This window comes from Mus caroli, chromosome 1 (assembly GCF_900094665.2).
Source record: "Mus caroli chromosome 1, CAROLI_EIJ_v1.1, whole genome shotgun sequence".
Lineage (NCBI taxonomy): Eukaryota > Metazoa > Chordata > Mammalia > Rodentia > Muridae > Mus > Mus caroli.
The window spans coordinates 150,861,021-150,881,036 of record NC_034570.1 but is presented as its reverse complement, the minus strand read 5'-3'; the positions used below and the strand labels follow the sequence as shown (position 1 = coordinate 150,881,036).

Genomic DNA, 20,016 nt, shown 5'->3' with positions numbered 1-20,016 from the left:
AGTACATGGGTCGCTCTCAGTGTGCGGAAGAGCTTCAGTGGTCTGGCCAGCTGGTGAGGCTTCTAGAGAAGTGCAGCCGTCGCCCACCTTTACAGAAGGATGCACTCTTTCTCTTGTTTAATTAAGACATGCTGATGCTAATGTGGGTCAGGCCTTCGAAAACACAAGTAATTAATTAAATGCAGTGAATTTCCCAAAGTAGAGTAAAAGCTACCTGTTCTGTAGGGAAAGATCCTGGGAAGAGCGTGGAATGCTTAAACTGTGTTGGGCTTAAGATATGTATAGTATCATAAATATGTAATTTAGAGCTTAACTATCTAGCCATGGTCAATATGGTTAAATGTAGAATATTTAACTGCCTTTGTGAGCTTAATTAGGTATAGTAAATTTTTTAAAGCCAAAACATAAGTCTAATCAGTAAGTCAGTGGTGAAAGGCTTGCCTAGCAGGAAGCCCCTGGATTTGGTCCCCAGCACCACCGAACCAATCCAAATCTGAACAGAATATAATTCCGCTAGAAATGATTCTTCTGGGCTGGAGAGAGAGCTCAGAGGTTAAGCACACTGCTTGCTTTTCCAGTGGTCTTGAGTTAAATTCCCAGCAACCCCATGTGGCTCATGACTATCTATAATGAGCTCTGGCTCCCTCTTCTGGCCTGCAGGTATACATGCAGGTAGAACACTATATACATAAATAAGTAAATGTTTAAAAAAAACAAAAACAAACAAACAAAACCCTAGGGACCCAGTATTTCTAAATGACGTGACTTTANGGGGGGGGGGGGAGGAAGAAGTGATTCTTCTAATGAGTTCTGTAAATCATACTAAGTTTTTCTTTCTTACCTGAGAAAGAGAAGGAGGTAGCTCTCATTTTGTTTTTTACATTAGTGTGTTTTAGGCTTTCCTTATTCATGGATGTCAAAAGACATAAATTTACTGTGGAGAAAATGTTGTTCTGCCATGGAGAAGTATCAGTATCTGTGCTATTTCTCCCTTACCGTGAGCCTGGTATTGGCTTTGGGAATACCTAGCCTGTCAACTAAGGTGCTCATGAGAAATAACAGACATGAAGATGGTTTCTGTTTGTTTGCGATAAACAGAATTTCTTTATCATAATGTTAAATGGCAGAAGGTCCCGAATTCTTCCCAGCCTGGAAACACTTCCCTGTCGCTGTACCTGCTGAAAAGTGTGGCTAAGGAGTCTGCCTGTGACTCAGTTACTTCACGTGTGCAGCTCCTGAAAGTGGGAACACCAGGGAATTTTTTAGTCTGATTATCCTTGATTTCCCCCATCTTCCAATGTTTTTCTTAGGAACTTTTTATTCCTGTTATTGTTGAGAAAAAAAAAGTATGATGATAATGTTTCTATATCATCTGTAACTGATTACTCTTTGGTTTTTTTATTTTATTTTTGAAGATACAGTTTTGCATTAAGACAGGGTGACCTGAAAATCTATGCACTAGATAGAATAGAAAGCCACAGTAATTTGTGGGCCAAATCTGGATGATTGGTGTATTGTGTTTTTGTTTGCTCATGACTGCTTCTGCACAGTGACTGTCATGTCAGCATGGAAACATGGTCTGTGGTGCTGAAATGTTTCATCTCCTTTGCTAAAATATCACCTAAGGTTGCTGGAGTTTTGTTTTTAGTATATAAAGAAATACAGTGTGTTTTGCTACCTGTAGTTATTTTGTTTTTCGTTTGATACTTTAAATGTCTAAATTTCCATAAGAAAGATGAATTGAATGTTATGTGAAAGGAAGAAAGCATCGTGGTCCAATATCCAGACATTTCTCTCAATTCTTCATTTATAGGTGAAATCAATATCTAAGCACTTCATCTGTAGCCATTTATCTTTGTAGATCAAAAAACTGTCTTCTGAAAATCTGAGGATGATGATCAACTCTTTTGAAAAGAAGCATCCAAAAGACAGTGTGCAAAAGTTGGTGTTTTGTTGCTAATAAAATTGTGTTGGGTCTCTGAGAGAAATGTTTTCTCCTGACCCTTAAATATTTTTAGAAACATGTGCCAAGAACTCACCATAGCAGCAGGAAACACACCCAAGACTGTGTGAGGTTTATGGAGCCACTGCCTCTGCGTCACTTTTTCCCTGAAAGCTGAGTTCATTTTTTTCTCCTTGCCAGTTAGCATGTCTCTGGTTTCTCCTCAACATCCTTTAGATGGCTTCACCAAAACTTCAGCCTCCAGAAACAAACAGGAAGTAGGGATAGTTTTCTATTTGCTTTCCCCTGCTTAGCAATTTCAGAAACCAGCTATTCTGCAAGGCTTCTGATACTGACCTATGAGGAACCCCCCTGCCCCCAGCATTAACACAAAATCAACAAGTCATCTGCAGTTGCTAATGTCTCCACACACGGCTTTTTCATTTTCATAAGTCATGCAAACTGCAAATAGCAGTGTGGGAAGGGAGGAGTTTTCAAGCCTGAGTCTTCTGCGTTGAGACTTGCCCACTGGCTGCCTCAAGTATACTCTTCCATTGAATGTTTGCAGTCACGGAGAGAACTTCACTGAGTGATATTCTGGACAAACAGCGAAGTATTAACAAGTGTCTGTTTCTGTTGCTGCTGTTTCCTAAATGTATTAGTAGGTGTGAAATTTCACTGGATATTCCTTTTTTATTTTTTCAATTGTCTTTGTACCTATGGTTGAAAACAGTAGTTGGTCTTTGACCTTTGAGGAGGTAAGTTGGATTTCTTTGATCTGTGTATGTCTGTATTCATGTCTGTCTCTGAAAAAAAAAAATGCAGTATTATCCTCCTAATAGTAACCAGACTTCCCCAGCTATGCAAGTCCTGTGCAAGAAGGGAGGGGGGAGGGCTGAGGAAAGTTGTGTGTTTTTGTTCAAATGGTATCAGCTGTGAGAGATGGTGTGGGTTTCAGAAGTGTGATGTGAAGGCTATGTAACCTGTGCCTCCTGGAATCCTTTCTGATAGCTAAGAGGAGCCATCTGGGATTCCATTCCAGGCTCTGGGATGTTGGCACTTCTGCCTTCACTAACATCCACCGTGTGGCTAAAGTCATCCAGCTGACTTCACTGTCTCTCCCTTAGGCAGAGCAGAAGCTTGGTTTGAAACGAAGCAAGCCTATCAAACCTAACTCTGTCCCCCGTGTGAAGTGAAGGAAAGCTTTTTTTTTTTAATCAAAGTGGTTAGTTCTGAAAATAATTTTGGCTCCTCAGGGAAGCCTGGAAAAGACACCTAAGCATGATAATGTGTTTTAATCCTTGGACAAGTTCATCACAGGAGATTTCAGTCTCAGCAGCAGAGGCTCACAAGATACCTCATTGCTCAGGATTGCCCACTGGAGGATGATACTGCATTTTTGACCCCATAGCTTGCTTTCCCCCATCTGTGAGTGCAGAGCAGACATCTGACACTTCCCACTGCTTGCTTTGCAGACACCAAACTGGAGCTGCTTGCTCAAGCCAAAGCCAGTAGGCATGCCTCGTGGGTCAGTCTGCTCGTTAGGGACTCTCAGATACTTAGGTCTTCACAGAACCCACCTAGTTCTTACCCCTTTAGCATCCGTGATAAAGGGTGAGAAGTCTCCTATCAGAATTTCAGCTGTGCTCACTCACAATTTGCTTCTGTAATACATAATCCATCCGACCTGTGCTTCTAATCTAGAGTGAAGTTGCTCCCTGGTAATCCTTTTAAATACATGAATGAGTAACTTTCCCATGGACATCATATGATTACCTGCAGGTTAACTCAGTTCTACACATAGCAGGAACCTGAAAAACTGGTAGTGTTTTAATATGGTGTAAATAATAGTTGAGGAAGCATTTTGTAGCTTTTGAATCTGAGCACAGACTCAGTAGAAGCAGCAACCCAGGAACCAGGTGGCAGAGGAGCCTTGTCTTAGCCTTTCAGAGGGATTTATCAAGAAATGAGAAAAATCTCTTCCCCACCCAAGCAGTCTGTCTTGTGAAGTATGTGATGTTGAAATTGTGCTGGCTTACAGTTGTTTCCTGGCAAGGAGAACATTGATGGAAGAGGTTTCTGAAATGTGTTTTTTAAAGAATCTAAGTTTTCTGCTGCAAGCGCATGAGTTGTTTCTATGGAGAAGTAAGAGATGTCTCACAAATACAAACTCTCCAGCCCCTGGTAGAAATTGGGCTTTATCAGCGAAGGCTCAGCCTCAGGAGGCTTTCTTTTTTTTTTTTTTTTTTTTTTTTTGGTTTGTTTGGTTTTTTGGTTTCTTTGAGACAGGGTTTCTCTGTGTAGCTCTGGCTGTTCTGGAACTCAGTCTTTAGACCAGGCTGGCCTCGAACTCAAAAATCCACCTGCCTCTGCCTCCCAAGTGCTGGGATTAAGGCATGTGCCACCACCGCCCAGCAGGAGGCTTTGTTTCTATATATTACCCATGAACTTCAGTGGGAGGTTAGAGCTGGGGGAAACTGTCTGAGACTTTTAACAAATACAAGTTGCCCTCCCAATCCAGGGAGCACTGTCTCTTCAGGACACATAGGACAAAGAAGGTTTTCTCGGGTGTAATGATGCGTGTTGGTCACTAGAAACGGCCCAGTGTGTTTTGTGTAGAAAATAACCTTGTTTAATAGTAGACTTAGATCTTTTTTCTTTCTTTCCTTCTTACTTACTTTCTTTTTCACTTCTACACATTTTAGTGTTTCATCCCTTCTAGTAGAATCGAAATTCTGAATTGAAGGGGTTTAACAAAAGTTTTTTTTTTAAAAATCCTATTGTAACTGTATTATATTCATTGTAGAAAACCTGAGAACATTTCAAGAAGAGAAAGATAAGTCAAATCAAACCCACTGCCTACAGCTAATATCTGTTGTTCATATTGTTATAAAAATGGGATTTTCTAGCTATTATTAAAATTTTTCTCTAATATGTATTAATATATGGAATCCTATCATGAATTTTCTTAAAAGTATTTGGAATTTTAACTTTTGTTTATTAGTAGGTCTGTTTTCAAGAAGCTTTTTTTATATCCCTCAACTTTCTCAGTCTATTTTCAGGGTGTAGGCTTCCCTTTACCTTCTCTGCTGACCTTCCCTGCATATGAGTCCTTGGGTTCCATGGAGCCTCAGACCTTGCTCTTAGATATGTTTTATAGACTTTCTTCAGAAATGGAGATGACAGTGGGTTTTTAGAGGTTTCTTTCCCTATGAAACTAACACCAGGCTGTTCTGCAGCAGATAATCCCCACCTCTTGTATGCACTGACACACCATCTTCCAGAACATGTATTTGTCTTGTGTGTTTTTGCCAGTGTTTTGCCTGGGTTTACCACCCTTTTAGAAAACACTGTCAGGAGTGTAGATCTAAAACAAAATAGAGCTTGTTACACTGAAATCCGTCCTATCAGCCCCCTTTTGGGTCTCCTGCAATCAACAGTAGCAAAGAAAACATATCTGGTAGTGTGCAATAGAAAGCACTAAAGCACTGCTCTGTAAGTAGACACACACACTCAGTTCACAGTGGCAGGTAAAGAGTTCCTGGATTCATTCATCTTAACTTTTAAACTGTTCTTGAGAGTTCAAAGCATGTGTGAGGGGTGGGGACCACTACTGTATTTTACCCAGAATCTTTTAATCTGAAGTTTGAATAAAACAGAATGAACATTTAGAAACTACATTTCAGGGCCCATTGCTCTCAGTCACACAAAAACATATTTACAGAAGTAAATAGATCTTAAAGAAGATATATCTTAACAGCTGGTAGCAGAATCACCAACTCACGTGCCTTCTTTCTTCTTTTTGAACCCTATATAATTTGATTTTAGGTTTAGTGTTTTTAAACAACTTCAATTAATTTGGTCCCTCATCTTGGAGAAACAATTTCAGAAAAAAATTACTGGCATCCTCCCTGCTGTGTCTTGTAGACTGTTTCTCTAGAGGTCAAACTGTGCATGTTTCAAAAAAGAATTGTTGGCATCTGTGTTCTAGGTCTATGTGAAAACCTCCTGTAACTGGGAGCACACCTGGAAAGTCTGCTCTTTGTGGCGCGTCTTACCTAACTAAGTTCTGTCTGGAGGGTCTAGGGGATGTTTGTTAAGCTTCACTGGCAGAGAACTGCATCTGCACTGCTGGCTAAACTCACTGTTGTTTCCCAGACAGCAGCTGCTTCCTGTGCCACTGTGCCCGCCCTTCTACACCTCTGAGAGTTCACTTGTTGTCGCTTGTTTCTCCCCTGCCACTTTCTACCCCTACCTGCGGGCACTAATGTGGACGTCTGGCTCTCGCTCTTTTTCTTCAGAGGGAGAACCGAAGATTACAGGAGGCCAGCATGAGGTTGGAACAAGAAAATGACGACCTTGCCCATGAACTAGTGACAAGCAAAATTGCTCTGCGGAATGACTTGGATCAGGTAAGTTTGTCCTTCATTGTATAGAAATGATGCTGCAACAGCTCCTTCGGGGGTGAGGGCCAAGGTGCTAGCTCTGTTCATTTCTCTTGGTTTATTTGTTCTATTTTTTTGTTTTTTGTTTTGTTTTGAGCTGAGTTCTCACTATGTAGTTCTGGCTGTCCTGGAACTCACTATGTAGACCAGGCTGTCCTAGAAGTCCCAGAGATCTACCCGCCTCTTCCCCCCAAATGCTGGAGTTGAAGGCATACCCTACTTCCCCTGTGCCTTCTCACACAGTGAGATGCTGGATAGACACTGGATGGGTGGCAGGTGGAAGGGGACAGCTTGTACTAATTACAGAGTGGAAAATGCAAGTCTCGAGAAAGGTTTGGATCGGTTCCAAACAACTTGTGTGACATACTTTTTTAAATCCTTTGTCAGTACTTTTCCTACACCAAGAGCTGCCAGCATAATTACCTAAAAATATTAGTCAGCAAGAGCATACTAATGCCACATTGACATTTGGAGGCACCTTTCTGTTACAGTCATAATTCTCGTCTGTGACATGTAGAACTGTGTATAAAGATCATAGATTAAGTGTAGGACCGGGTATGTAGGTATATAGCTTTAATCCTAGCAATCAAGAGGCTGAGTCAGGAAGATTGGGAGTTCAGCCTCATAGTTACCCTGAGCTACCTAAGAGCCTGTCTCATTAAACAAAACAAGGAAGACAACAGAAGGCACTGTTGAACAGTGCCCTGGTTCAAGTCTGAGTGCTCTGCCCTGGGCAGCTCTTTATCAGTCTGTAGGTATAAAAACTGTCTACCTCCTGGAGATGATGTAGGAATTCAGAAAGCCCTTCGGTTCTGTGCCAGCTAGTTTTGGATCAATTTGACACAAGCCGGAGTCATTTAGGAAGAGGGGCCCTCAGTTAAGAAAATGCCTAGCACAGATTGACTGGTGTCAAACATATTTCACATTTTCTTGATGGATGTGTGTATGGGGTGCAGGGGAGGGTATGGCTCATTGTGGATGGTACCACCCCTGGGCAGGTAGTCCTGAGTTGTATAAAGAAAGCAGGCTTAGCAAGTCAGGATATAGAAGCCCTTCCCTAATAGCTCCTGGCCTGACTTTCCTCAGTGATGGACGGCTACCTGAAGTGACCCTTTCCTCCCTAAGCTTCAGTTGGTCACTGTGTTTTTATCACAGCTCGAATAACCTAAGACAAGTAGTGTGTATTCATTACCTAGTAGCTGTCTCCAGGAAACCTGCTTGGTTGGCTTCCCTTGTTCCTCACAACAGTGCTGACAGTCTCTGGACTTCCTGTTTTCTTTTGCAAGCATTGTCAGAGATGAGTACTAGGATGGAAGCGGTCATGTACACTTTTAAATTTCCTCTGCAATCTGCTTCCTAGAGTGAAAATGTTCATAATAGATAGGCCAAGGTCAGAAAACCCTAGATGAGTCTCAGACAGTAAATCATGGATGCCTGTGAGCTGACTGAATTTTTATAGGATTTAAATACAAATTCATTGATAATGTCATCAGCTTAAAATTGAAGGATGGCTTAAAATGGTCTCTGCTATGGCTTTTTTTCCAATTTGTTTCCCAATTTAAACAACTAATTATGTGACTCAGAGCTTTTAATTTCATTATAATGTGTTTTTAAGATTGTGCCTGGTATTTGAGGAGGCCAAAGGAGGGAATCGGATCCCCTGAAACTATAGTTAGGGACCTTTGTGAGCTGCCATGTGGGTGCTGGGAACGAATGTGGATCCTCTGCAAAAGCAGCATGACTTCCCAATCCAGATCTCCCGGCCCCAACTCAAAGGATTTTAAATGGGAGATAAGACCTAACTACTATGGAGAATAATAATAATAGGGCAGGATGAAGCTGTGGGAACCAGCATTAAATCGGATTTTTTTTTTCTGCCAAGGGCTAGAGATTGAACTCCAGAACTCAGGCCATACTAGGCAATTACTTTACCACAGAACCACATCCCCAACCCCTAAATTGACTTTGAAAATGAAGACAAACAAACAAAACCAAATCAGGCTGCTTGGAGCAGAGGGAATAGAAGGTAGAAAAAGAAGCCTGTTTAGTCCCTTTCAGCTATAGATTCCATTCATCCTGGTCCAGTGGAAGTTGATAGAAGTCATAAATGAAGCATGTGGCAAAGATCAGGAGCTTCGGAAGTCCCCATTCAGTCAGGGCGAGTTCAGCCTGGTGTCAGGGAAGCAGGGCAACATGGAAAGTCTGAGTCCATACTCGCTTTCCAGGAGCGTGTACCTCTGGTTCTACCCCATTTGGGTCATTTGTTCCCTATTGTCTTAAGATGATGAGCTAAGAAGAAAGTGAACATTATCTGGTCATTTGTATTAAGCCTAGAGAATGTTTAAGCAAATAGGTTTTTAGTGATTACTCTCTGTTGCTAAGTAAGCAGTATGCATAATGACTTACATTATTATCTTCTTTAATATTATTGATAATCCCATGAAGCAAATGCTTCTTGATGTATCTAGTAGTAGGGACATTGATTTCAAACCTCTGAGATTTCGCCATGCTTGAGCACTCACTGTAAAAGCGAAAGCTGTCCTACTTTGCCCACTAGTCACTGTAGCAAGGGTAATCAGACATCCGCACAAGTGAGTCTCTGTTTCTGAAACAAAAATCACCAGTTTAGTAATAACAAGAATGTACAAGTCAGCTCTGCCCTAACTAAACAAATGGCCAGCAAGTCCTTTCCTCTGTCCCTCAGTCTGCTAGAGCCTTTCTTGAGCTCCATTTGGCATCTTTTCTTTCTCTGCCTGGCCATGAACCTCTCTCTATTTTCCTCCTATGTGTGTGTATGCTTACAGTGGCTGCTATTGCTTTTTCAGAGATAGAATAGAGAACAGTCAGAAACCTGGTCCTCAGTACATAACCTTCAGGACACCAGGGGCCACTGACTGCCTAAAGGGGCCGCAGTTTTATCCCTTCAGTCTGACTCTGAGGCCATTAGTTCTTACTGTTCACCAGCTTCCCTGATGTGGAAAGCTGTCCTTTTGCTCGCTCTGCTACAGCTGGCTGTGAGGGTGCCTCTTTCCCAATTCTCCAGTCTCTTTGTTGGTGTTTTATTTTACTCTTTTTAATGAATTTTAGTACAAAGTAAGTTCACTATTTTCCCCTCAAAAACAGACATCATTCTAAAATTTTATTTTCATTTTATTTCTTGAGATAAGGTTTCATCATGGAGCCTTGGCTGTCACTCTGTAGCTCAGGCTGGCCTTGAACTCAGAGACCCGCCTGCCTCTGCCTCCCAGGTTTAACTGGCTGTGCCGCCATGCCTACCCAGCCTTGTTGGGGTTGTAACTGCACACTCTTCACCCTGGGCCTCAGTCTTTATTTAAAGTGTTCTCACTCACTGGACCCACTGGGGTGAGACTTCAAGTTTTGTCTTTGTGTCTGGAAACCCCATACATACCTTTAATGTTGTACAGTGGTTATTTCTGCTTGTGAACCCCAAACTTGTGAACTGGAAAAGCCTTGTTATGCTGAGGCTCAGCCCTAGCACACACCTTTTCCCCAGGAGCTTTCAGGTCCTTGTGAGCAGGTTGTTGTGGTGAGGCTTGGTCCCAGCACACACCTTTAACCAAGAGCTTACTGTAAACAGGAGCTAAGTAAAGTCAACTATAGGTCAAGAGGCAGAGCAAGCAACCATTTGAAAGGGAGTGACCTTAAGAAAACCTAGGAGAGAGAAAGGAGGGTCTTTCAGTTGAAGTGTATTTAAGGCAGCAGGGAGAAAGAGAAGGGGCTTTTTCCTTCTGGGATGTTTGTGGAATAGGAAAGTCAGCTGGGTGCTTTCTCTACCTCTCTGAGCTAGCAGACTTTCAGCCCAGCATCTGGCTCCTGAGTCTTCATTAGTAAAATTGAATGGCTGGGATGTACAACAGATAATACTTCTGTAAAATATGTCTTTAGAATAATTTTATAGATAACGAGGCTAGAAAAACAATATGCATTCTATATAAGAACGCATGACTTTATAAACAAATGAATATTACTTCAAAAATCATCTTACCTGCAAAGACCCTTTTGTGGATTAGTCTGAAATGTTTGCTATTATGGGTTTTCCAGAAAGAAACTGGTTATTGAGAACCTCTGTACTTAATGAGGATACCATATCCATTCTTTTAGAAAGGGTTCTAGGGGCCAGTGAGGTGGCTCAGTATTTATATATAGTGTTTGCTATGCAAGCCTGAGAACCTGAGTTCGAATCCCCAGTATACATTGCAAACGCCAAGGATGATAGTCTGTGTCTGAATCCAGCACTGGGGGAAAGGAGACAGGCAGGTCAGTGGAATTTCTCAGGCATTCTTACTAGCCAAATTGGTGAGCTCTAAGGAAGACACAAGGCATTAACTAACCTTTGGCACACACACACACACACACACACACAGGGCCCTTTATTTACTTCCTGTTTGCTATCTCTATATCTCCCTCTGCCTTTTAAAAAATGATATTCTAGAAACTTTATTTCATCGCTAATTATATAGAAAAAAAAGAATAAAGCTGTTAATTTCATGCATACCTCCTAACTTCTGATCTCCCAGTTTCTGCCTCTACAGGAGGTTTTTTTTTTCTTGTCACACAGCCTTTGGGTTGCTGGTCTTCAAGGAAGTGCATTGCTTGGGACTTAGCAGACTGGCTTTGCCTGCTCCTCCTGTTTGCCCAGGACCTTTGCTTTCAGTATATGATATCCCTTAATCAAAGCAGCAAGCATTAACAAACACTTACACGTGGTTGTATGTGAGGCTGTGTGTAAAGTAAGCCCGAGGAGGTACTTTGTCAGAATAAGTGATCCCTTGTCTTTGTTGCTGTAGTGCAGGCATCCTGAATGCCCTGTGCAGCAAAGGCACTTCAGCTTTTATCTTGGAGAGAGGACTCTTTTTATGACTCACCCTTAGACTCTTTATTAGAGAATGATCCTCAGCAATCAGAAATGATCAAAGAAACATCTTCATTTCAGTATTTCTGGACCCTCCCCATCCTTCCCTGATCTCAAGGAACAAGAAAGAAAAGATAAAATTAGTATCTTCCCATGGAGGCTATGTTTGCGTTCTTTCTGACTATAGCCCAGAAGCTGCAGATCTGAGAGTACATTTTTTTTTGTTTTTTTGTTCTAAGTCAAACAATTGGCTGAATAGATTCTATCAGTAATCATTTGTGTAATATCCTCATTCCTGTTCACCCAAGCCTTTGATCGGGCTACAGGTAGATCTGTGATTAAGCAGGTATTGTAGTCCCTATTTCTTTCTGTCTTGTATTTATGTCACAGAAGCCAACTGTGATCTGAACTTCAAATAGCAATAAGCATTATGACTGAAGACTTGATGTTCTGTTCAGACTGTCAGATTATGATGAAGGTTTTATGATTTGCATTCAAAGGTGGAATTTAAGTAAACCTGTTTAATATTATGCTTGTTGGGCATTATACATAATGCCAGCTTGAACAAAATATAGAACTGTTGGCTATACAAAAATCCCGAAACCTCTCGTGTTTGTTTGTTTGTTTGTTTGTTTGTTTTTCCAGACAGAGTTTCTCTGTGTAGCTCTGGCTTTCCTGGAACTCACTCTGTAGACTAGACTGGCCTTGAACTCTGCCTGCCTCCACACTACACCTACCCCCAGCACTAGGCTTAAAGGCATGCACCACTGCCTCCCAGCTGCAGAAACCTATTTTTACAGGAGGCAGGGCATTTGAGACCTGGTCCTATTTTGTTGGGCAGGAGAATGGCTTCTGCTTCACAGTTGAACATAAAGAGACTCTTGGAATAAAGAGTCTTAGAAAACTGTGGAACTCTTTACATGCAGGGCTTACAAGCTCTGTGTATGTTGGACACTTATCAATAAATTCAGCCTCACAGCTGGGCATGGTGGCACACGCCTCTGATCCCAGCACTTGGGAGGCAGAGGCAGGTGAATTTCTGAATTCAAGGCCAGCCTGGTCTACAGAGTAAGTTCCAGAGCAGCCAGGGCTACACAGAAAAACCCTGTCTTGATGAAAAACAACAACAATAACAACAACAACAACAACAGCAACAAAATTTTCAGCCTCACAATGACTATTGAGTAGAAAACGTGCACATAAAAATGATAGAGTCTAGCTAGGCGTGGTGGTGCACGCCTTTAATCCCAGCACTCAGGAGGCAGGCGGATTTCTGAGTTCGAGGACAGCCAGGGCTATACAGAGAAACCCTGTCTTGAAAAACAAAAAACAAAACAAAACAAAAAAACTCACCCCCCCCCAAAAAAATGATAGGGTCTTCGGCATAGCTATAGCTTCCAAAACCAGAAAATGGCTGGATATGCTACCAGATTCAATCAAGAAGCTTCCCACTAAAGTCTGCATAGCAATAGCATTGTATTCATAGGATAATATTCATGTTGACTAAAGGCTAAGTTATGTCTCTTGAAGACACTAAATCTTTAGAACATTTATTTCAGAGTTTATACTGTGCATATTGGGATTATTCTCTTTTAAATGGTAAAGATTGCTGTACTGTGTCAAGAGGAAGCTGTTGCTATAATTTTTTTTTAAATTGGCAGAACTCAGTATTCTTAGGTAGAGCTGGAGCCAGGGGGAGGCATATTTGATTAGTGTTTAAGAACTTGAGCATAGTTGGTTCTTCTGATACACTGTGCTGTGCCCATGCATCAGGGACTTTGAGGAGGGTCTCTTGCTTGGTGAGTCACCTCAGTCATCTGGATAGCAGCCCTTAGGATTTAGTATCGAGCTCCCGAGTTCTCTGAGATTCTCACAGTTCAAGACTACTTGACTAATAGTTTTTGCAAATTGGATTTTGGGGTCCACTTCTAATTTTAGTAAGCCCATCTGCTCTTCTGATCTTTCCCCTAATGTTTAAAATCTCCTTTATATTTACTCATTGGTTTATGTTGCTCATGAGAGTGTGCATGTTTCACAGCATGCATGTGGAGGTGAGTTCTCTCTGTTTGCCATGTGGGTTCTCAGACTGGAACTTGAGTTGTCAGGCTTGGTGGCCAGTGTCTTTACCTACTAAGCCAGTCATTGCTGCCCTCCCACCTAAAACTGAATGCATCAGAATGAAATGTAGAGTTTGTTCTGCTGCTTCCACCTGCTGAGTGCTGGCATTGCTGGCATGCTGCCCCGTTTAGATTGAAGGCCTTGCAGATACACGCACTGTTTAATGAGCCCCACCACCACTCCCATCCCTGCTGCCCTGAGTCTTTAAGATGCCTAAGGAACTTTTTCACCTTAAGTATCCAATAGTCCTGACTACTCTAGAGACAGTTCTTGCCACTAAAACAGAGGGCAGCAGAATCTGGAAGGCTTAAGAATGAGAAGCTGGGATGCAATCCTCTGCCAGTTCCCAGCAGACTGTGCTGGCCCGGCCATCTAGACATGTGGGGAAGATGGTAAAACACAGACAGAAGCTGTCTGGCTAACATGCATGATAACTTGGATAGTGTTTGGCTACTTTCAGGTAAGGATGGTTTCTTCAAATAGCTGCCTCTCCTCTGCCTCAGGGTCTTCTGTGCTAAGCCCATCCTGTGGCCCTCTGCTACCTCCTCTGCAAGCAGTCTGCTTCCTCAGTACCTTAGAAAGGCACATCTATCCATCCATTCACTAACCACTTAAGAGATATACCTGCCCCCAGGGTGGCTGTGGTGTCAGGGACACAGTTAAAAGCAAAAGAAATATGATTTCTCATGGTGTTTAAAGCATGGTGGCAAGACAAATAAGTCCCACACACAACTCAACACAGTGCCTGGAGTGTAATGGAGGGACAAACAGCAGAGCAGTTTGAATGGAGTGAGTGAGGCTGACTTGTTCACTGGGATGTGAATGTCAGGCTGGAACCAGAGAGTTCAGCTAGGACCTCAGAGTACAGAAGAGACAAGGCTAGCTACATTAAGTATACACAGGGGAACTTTAGTTAATTTTGGTTCTGTATCCAAGTTAACAAGAAGGTATTCTCTTTGAGCTTCTCCTGTATCTTCTAGAAGCACAGTATTGGCTGCTTGGCTTTCTACTACAGACTTCAGCTTTTCTTAGACTCTCATGTAGATTTTTTTTTTTTAAGATTTATTTATTTATTTATTTATTTTATGTGAGTACACTGTAGCTGTTTTCAGACACACCAGAAGAGGGCATTGGATCCCATTACAGATGGTTATGAGCCACCATGTGGTTGCTGGGAATTGAACTCAGGACCTCTGAAAGAGCAATCTTAACCGCTTAGCCACCTCTCCAGCCCTTTCTTGTAGATTCTTTGTCTTAAATTTCTTCTTACTCTGTTAACATATGAGTGTACTTGTGGGCCAGTGTACCCCAGCTGGTTTTCAAAATTTGCTGCCTAAATATTGTCCTGTCTGGGTTTTTCCCATGTGTTTCTAACCTGAGGCTTCTGTTAGAGGACGGTTCTCTCTACTCAACAGGTCCATCTATTCAGAGTATGTGCTCTTGGGACATGTAAAAAATGTGCCAGAAGTGTTTAGAAAGAACACAGACTTGAATATCAGTCAAATCCAAATCATGCTTGTTATGTGAGATATTTAGCCCCAGATCCCTCCAAACCTCAGTGTTATTAGCTATAACTTATTGTTCTGTAAAGATTAGGGCTAATGTGAATCAAATTGCTGCATAAAATTGGCTGGAGAAAAAAAGCCACCTTGAAGGTGAGCTGGAGGAGAATAGGATGGCCTGAAGTCATTATTTGTGAGGCTGGGAAAACGAGCACGTGGATTCCATCCCGTCCTTATGGCTGCCATGGTTTCCTAATTGCAGGCAGAAGACAAGGCTGATGTGCTGAATAAGGAGCTCCTCTTTACCAAGCAGAGGTTGGTGGAGACTGAGGAAGAGAAGAGGAAGCAAGAGGAGGAGACCGCCCAGGTAAGGCCCAGGCAGGCTTTTCTGTGTGTAGATAAACTGGCAGGAAGTTGGTTAATAGTGTGAGTGAGTGAAAGAGAGAGAGAGAGAGAGAGAGAGAGAGAGAGAGAGAGAGAGAGAGAGAGAGATGATCCCCACCCCCCAAATCAAGGGGAATGTTAAGCAGTAATTCTGGTTTTTGGACATCTTTTAGGAGTTTGCCTTCACGGAAATGTCTAGCAGGAATGTTGAGCTTTTTCTAGATTTAGTGACTTCGAATTGTGATCCAAGAGCCTTGATGAATCTGGAAATGTTCTGCCATATCTGTGAGATCATGATGTCTTTTGAAGCTGCAATGAATGCTGTGGAACTGGAGGCTTACAGTGATCTCTGTCTGACACTGACAGGAGCTGTGGCCTCCATCTGTAGCTTCCTTCAGTTTTCTGAGTCACGCTGCAGTGCTGGAGACGACATCTCCTGCTTAGCCCATAACTGACTTCCAGAGGGAGAAGTCCTCTGAAATCATGAGTGAGTTTCCTCCTGAGGAAAATTCAGTAATGCTAAATATAAACTGAATTTATTCTCAAGAATTTCAAACACCTTCTTCCAAACAGCCCGAGAAAAGTGTCAGTGTAGTCACACATGGAGAGGTGTGTCATTAGCACCTTCCAAGGCCTACAAAGAAAAGTTCTGTGATTGTTTTCCATTGAAATATGTTAAAAAGATGATTCTTTATGTCAGCATCTCAAATTATGAATAGGAAGAATTCATCTTTTTGGTTTTTTAAAGAAGACTGTTTTATCTTTATGTGTGTGTGTGTTTGTTTGTGGGTGTATGTCACGTATATGTGTGTACTCACAGAGGCCACAGGAGGGTGTTGGATCCCCTAGAGCTGGAGTTACAGACAGTTGTGAGCCTCCCAACCTGAGTGCTAGGAACTAAACTCAGGTTCCCTACAGGAACATTATGCTTTTAACCGCTGAGCCGTCTCTTCAGCCCTAGTAATTCATCTTTTTATTCTGTGTGTGTTGAAAGACTAACCAGAGCTGGGTTGTTTGCTTACATTCCTGTGTGGCCAACAACGTAACAGAACCCTAGTACCACACCTTTCATCACCTAACCTTCCTCTAACCTAGGGTTCGATAGCTGCTGGCAAAACAACAACGTGGCTGCAAATAGAATATTTGTAGTTGAGCATTTCACCCATGGAAACAAATACCCTGCGCTGTGTCACTCTTTCCCTTTTGTCTGGCTCCTTAAACCTCCAGTCTGTGGAAGATCTCTTACCTTCCATTCCTACCTGACACTAAAGCCTCTTACCCCTGCAATAGCAGCGGCCATGGGACTGTAGACAAGAAGACCAAAAGTATAGCATTAACAGTAGCACACTTAAAACACAATATCACCCTAGTACTTTGTTGTAGACTTACAATGATGCCAGCTTCTGAACTGACACTCAGCAGTACATTTATCAAGCACTTGGAAAGCAGAAGCACATTTATTATAGGGCCCCTTGTATGTCCTCCACTTTATAGAAAAGAAAGCCTTCTTCATCTCCGAAAGTGGTAGGCTTTAAACTATGAAGATCAAGAAAACTTGAATACAGATATTTATGGACATTGATTAACATTTTGATTGAAGGTCTAGAGACCTGGCTCAGAAGATAAGAGCACTTGCTGCTCTTACAGAGGACCAGAGTTCCCAGCATCCAAAGGGAGATTTACAACCAGCTGTAACTCTTAAGTCTAGGGAATCCAACACCCTCTTCTGACCTTCGCTGGCACACATGCATACGTACCCACATGCACAAAATTTAAAATCATTAAAAATACCAAGTTTGACTGGCCTGATTTTTTTTTAAGCTAAAAGAAGTCTTCAGGAAACAGTTAGAAAAGGCAGAATATGAGATAAAGAAGACAACAGCTATCATTGCTGAGTATAAACAGGTAATGTGACACTGTGGGCTTTTAATTTTTTTCTATAAAAGCAATTACTTTTACTTATGGTATTTTGTTTGTTTGTTGTTTGCAGAGATGATTTCTAGATTTATGGAGAACAACGTCTTACTTATTCTCTACTCAGGAGTAGGCAGTATTTTCATTCATTTTTGTAAAAGAAAAGATTCTTATTTCAGACAACAGATTTAAACATTCTATTTTTTAAATATTTTCACCCCAGAAAGCATTTCTTTTGACTTGTTTTCAGTACTTACCAACACCTTATTTTAGAATCAATCATTAAATAGATTTTTATTAAATGTGTGTTTCCTACTGGCCAGGTGCTGTTCAGTTCTACACCCTGCACACCTATTGTGTTCAATTCATTACTGTAGCCTAGCACTGTTTAGTCATGAAGGAACTGAAGCATTTTATTCACTATGATACTTAAGGAAACTTTTGTGATTGAAAAGAGAAACTCTATGGCCCAGTGGGAATTGTTGCTAGCTTATAATTCTTTGTACTGAATTCATAGTATGAAGTAGTTCTCAATAGAGATTTAATAGGTGGTTCCTCGGGGAGGCTCTGAATTCATTATTGCTAGCCACAGAAAGCCAGTGACAGCAAGAACCCACTTCTATGCTGAATGTCTCTCCTGATTAGGTTAGGCTTCACACCACGTGGAGCTTGCAGGCCTCCTCATTTCAGAAATGACTATTTGCAGTGCTGCTGCTCACTTGCAAAAACATCTCCTAGGATCCGACATGCTAGTGTGCTTTGTGAATTGGTAAACAGTTAAGTCACCATTCATTTCTGTTTCCTAGTAAAGAAACTCTGCTCTGTCTTTAGATATGTTCTCAGTTAAGTACCAGGCTGGAGAGACAGCAAGCAGCCAGCAAGGAGGAGCTAGAAGCAGTAAAGGTAAGACATGTGATGTCATTTCTTCCGAAGCCATCCTCAGAGACCCCTCTCCGCACTTTGTATAATACACTCAGACACTAGGGCGAGTCTTAGTCCTCTTTCCTGCCCCAGGCATGTCTTTCCTGATACTTATGCTCCTATTGATAACATGGGACTTCAGAGGCAAGGTCGTAGGAAAGGAGAGACTATATGAGCCCTGAGTCTTGTGTCTTCTTGGGTGGTGGGAACCCACTCAAGAAAGTTCAGCACCTCACATCTGACTGTTGATCAAATAGACTGGCTTCCATTTGGGTTCTGCAGGATTATCCTGACAGTCTCTTTCTTCAACAGCAAGCACTACTGGAAAAAACACTTGATTCAGCAAAGAATTTTTACTTTCATAATAAAATATAACATAGTAAAATATAAGAGAAAACAAAAACTGTCATATTGGAGTTGGACAAGACAAACAGAAGGAAAAGAACCCAAGAGAAAGCATGAGAATTAGAAACCCACACATTCTCAGACTTATGAATCCCATAAAAACACTGAACTGGAAGCCAGTTTTGAATGTTTTTCGAGGAAAGGTATACCAGCTATTTTTATGCTGCCCCCTAGTGGGTAAAACTCCTTATGTCATTTCTTTATTTTAGAAAAGGAATTGCTTCTTAGAAATAAGAAATGGGAGCAGTGAATATGATCAAAACAGGCTGTATGGGACTCCTGAAGAACTAATAAAGATAACAGTACACCAAATGGATTGGCATTCTCAATAATAATCAATGTACAATATATTCCTTTTTACAAATTTTATTAAATTTATTTTTGTATACATTTTTTAAATGTAGAAGTGTTGTGTCTGCATGTATACCTAAATGCCAGAAGAGGACATGAGATCCCTTCATAGATGGACCTCTGGAAGAGCAACCAATATTCTTAACTGCTGAGCCATCTCACCAGCCCACATAAATTCTTACAAATACCCAATACCGTGTTAGTTTGCCAGATAGCTTTCTATTTGAACATATTCAGGTTCACATATGAGAGTGTCCTAGTCAAATTAGCATTTAATGGGGTTGAAAATTTAACTTCTCTAATCTTCAAAGTTTTTCTTCAAAATAGAACATTGCATGTGTCATAATTTTAGAGAGTAAATAAGGTAAGTACTTAGATTAATTTGGGGGATGATATAGCAGGAACTGTCCTTACATTTTAAAGTGGGGTTTTCTCACTTAATAGTACAAAACATTAATTGAGGTTCTTAGAAAAAGCTTGTTGGCCGGACAGTGATGGCACACATCTTTAATCCCAGCACTTGGAGGCAGAGGCAGGCAGATTTCTGAGTTCGAGGCCAGCCTGGTCTACAAAGTGAGTTCCAGGACAGTCAGGACTACACAGAGAAACCCTGTTTCAAAAAACCAAAAAAAAAAAAAAAAGAGAGAGCGAGAGAGAAAGAGAAAGAAAAAAGAAAAAGCTTGTGGTCTTTTTTCCTAAATATACTAAAATTTTAGGGTCACTTTTTCCCTGTCTGATGTTCCTTTTCATTTCTTTTTCTACTTAGCATTTTCCATTCTTTCTACGTTATAGGTCCATTTGTATGTTTGACCAATCTGAGTAGTGATACATCATGATTGAAGTCTTGAACTAAAATCTTTGTGGAAATAAAACTCAAACAATTTCATTGAACACATAGAAATGGTTTCATTGAGAAACTGTTATTGTATACAGCATTGAACTGTCGTTTTGATATAAAAGTACAAAGGAAAAAGACTTGGAATTTTCGTGTAAGGCAAGTTACACACACGTTCATACACAAGCACCATTTAGGAATCATAGGACAGTTCTGCATTAGATCACACTAGCTGAGGTGTACAATAGACAAAACCTAAGAGCTACCAGCCAGAGAACTTTAGGGACTAATGCAGGATGCATAGAATTCAGTTAGAGAGAAGGGTT

The 20,016-nt window shown here is 41.3% G+C and overlaps 1 protein-coding gene across 3 annotated transcripts in view; it reads left to right on the top strand.

Annotated features, from left to right (window-relative positions):
* Window positions 1-20,016, top strand: part of Rabgap1l (RAB GTPase activating protein 1 like) — a 551,913-nt gene that overhangs the window by 520,362 nt on the left and 11,535 nt on the right. For all 3 annotated transcript variants that reach the window (XM_029477265.1, XM_021173820.2, XM_021173796.2), the window contains 4 exons: window positions 6,244-6,354; window positions 15,143-15,247; window positions 17,086-17,169; window positions 18,010-18,081. In XM_029477265.1, the coding sequence (XP_029333125.1) occupies window positions 6,244-6,354; window positions 15,143-15,247; window positions 17,086-17,169; window positions 18,010-18,081 (372 nt within the window). The remainder of the gene's footprint in view (window positions 1-6,243; window positions 6,355-15,142; window positions 15,248-17,085; window positions 17,170-18,009; window positions 18,082-20,016) is intronic.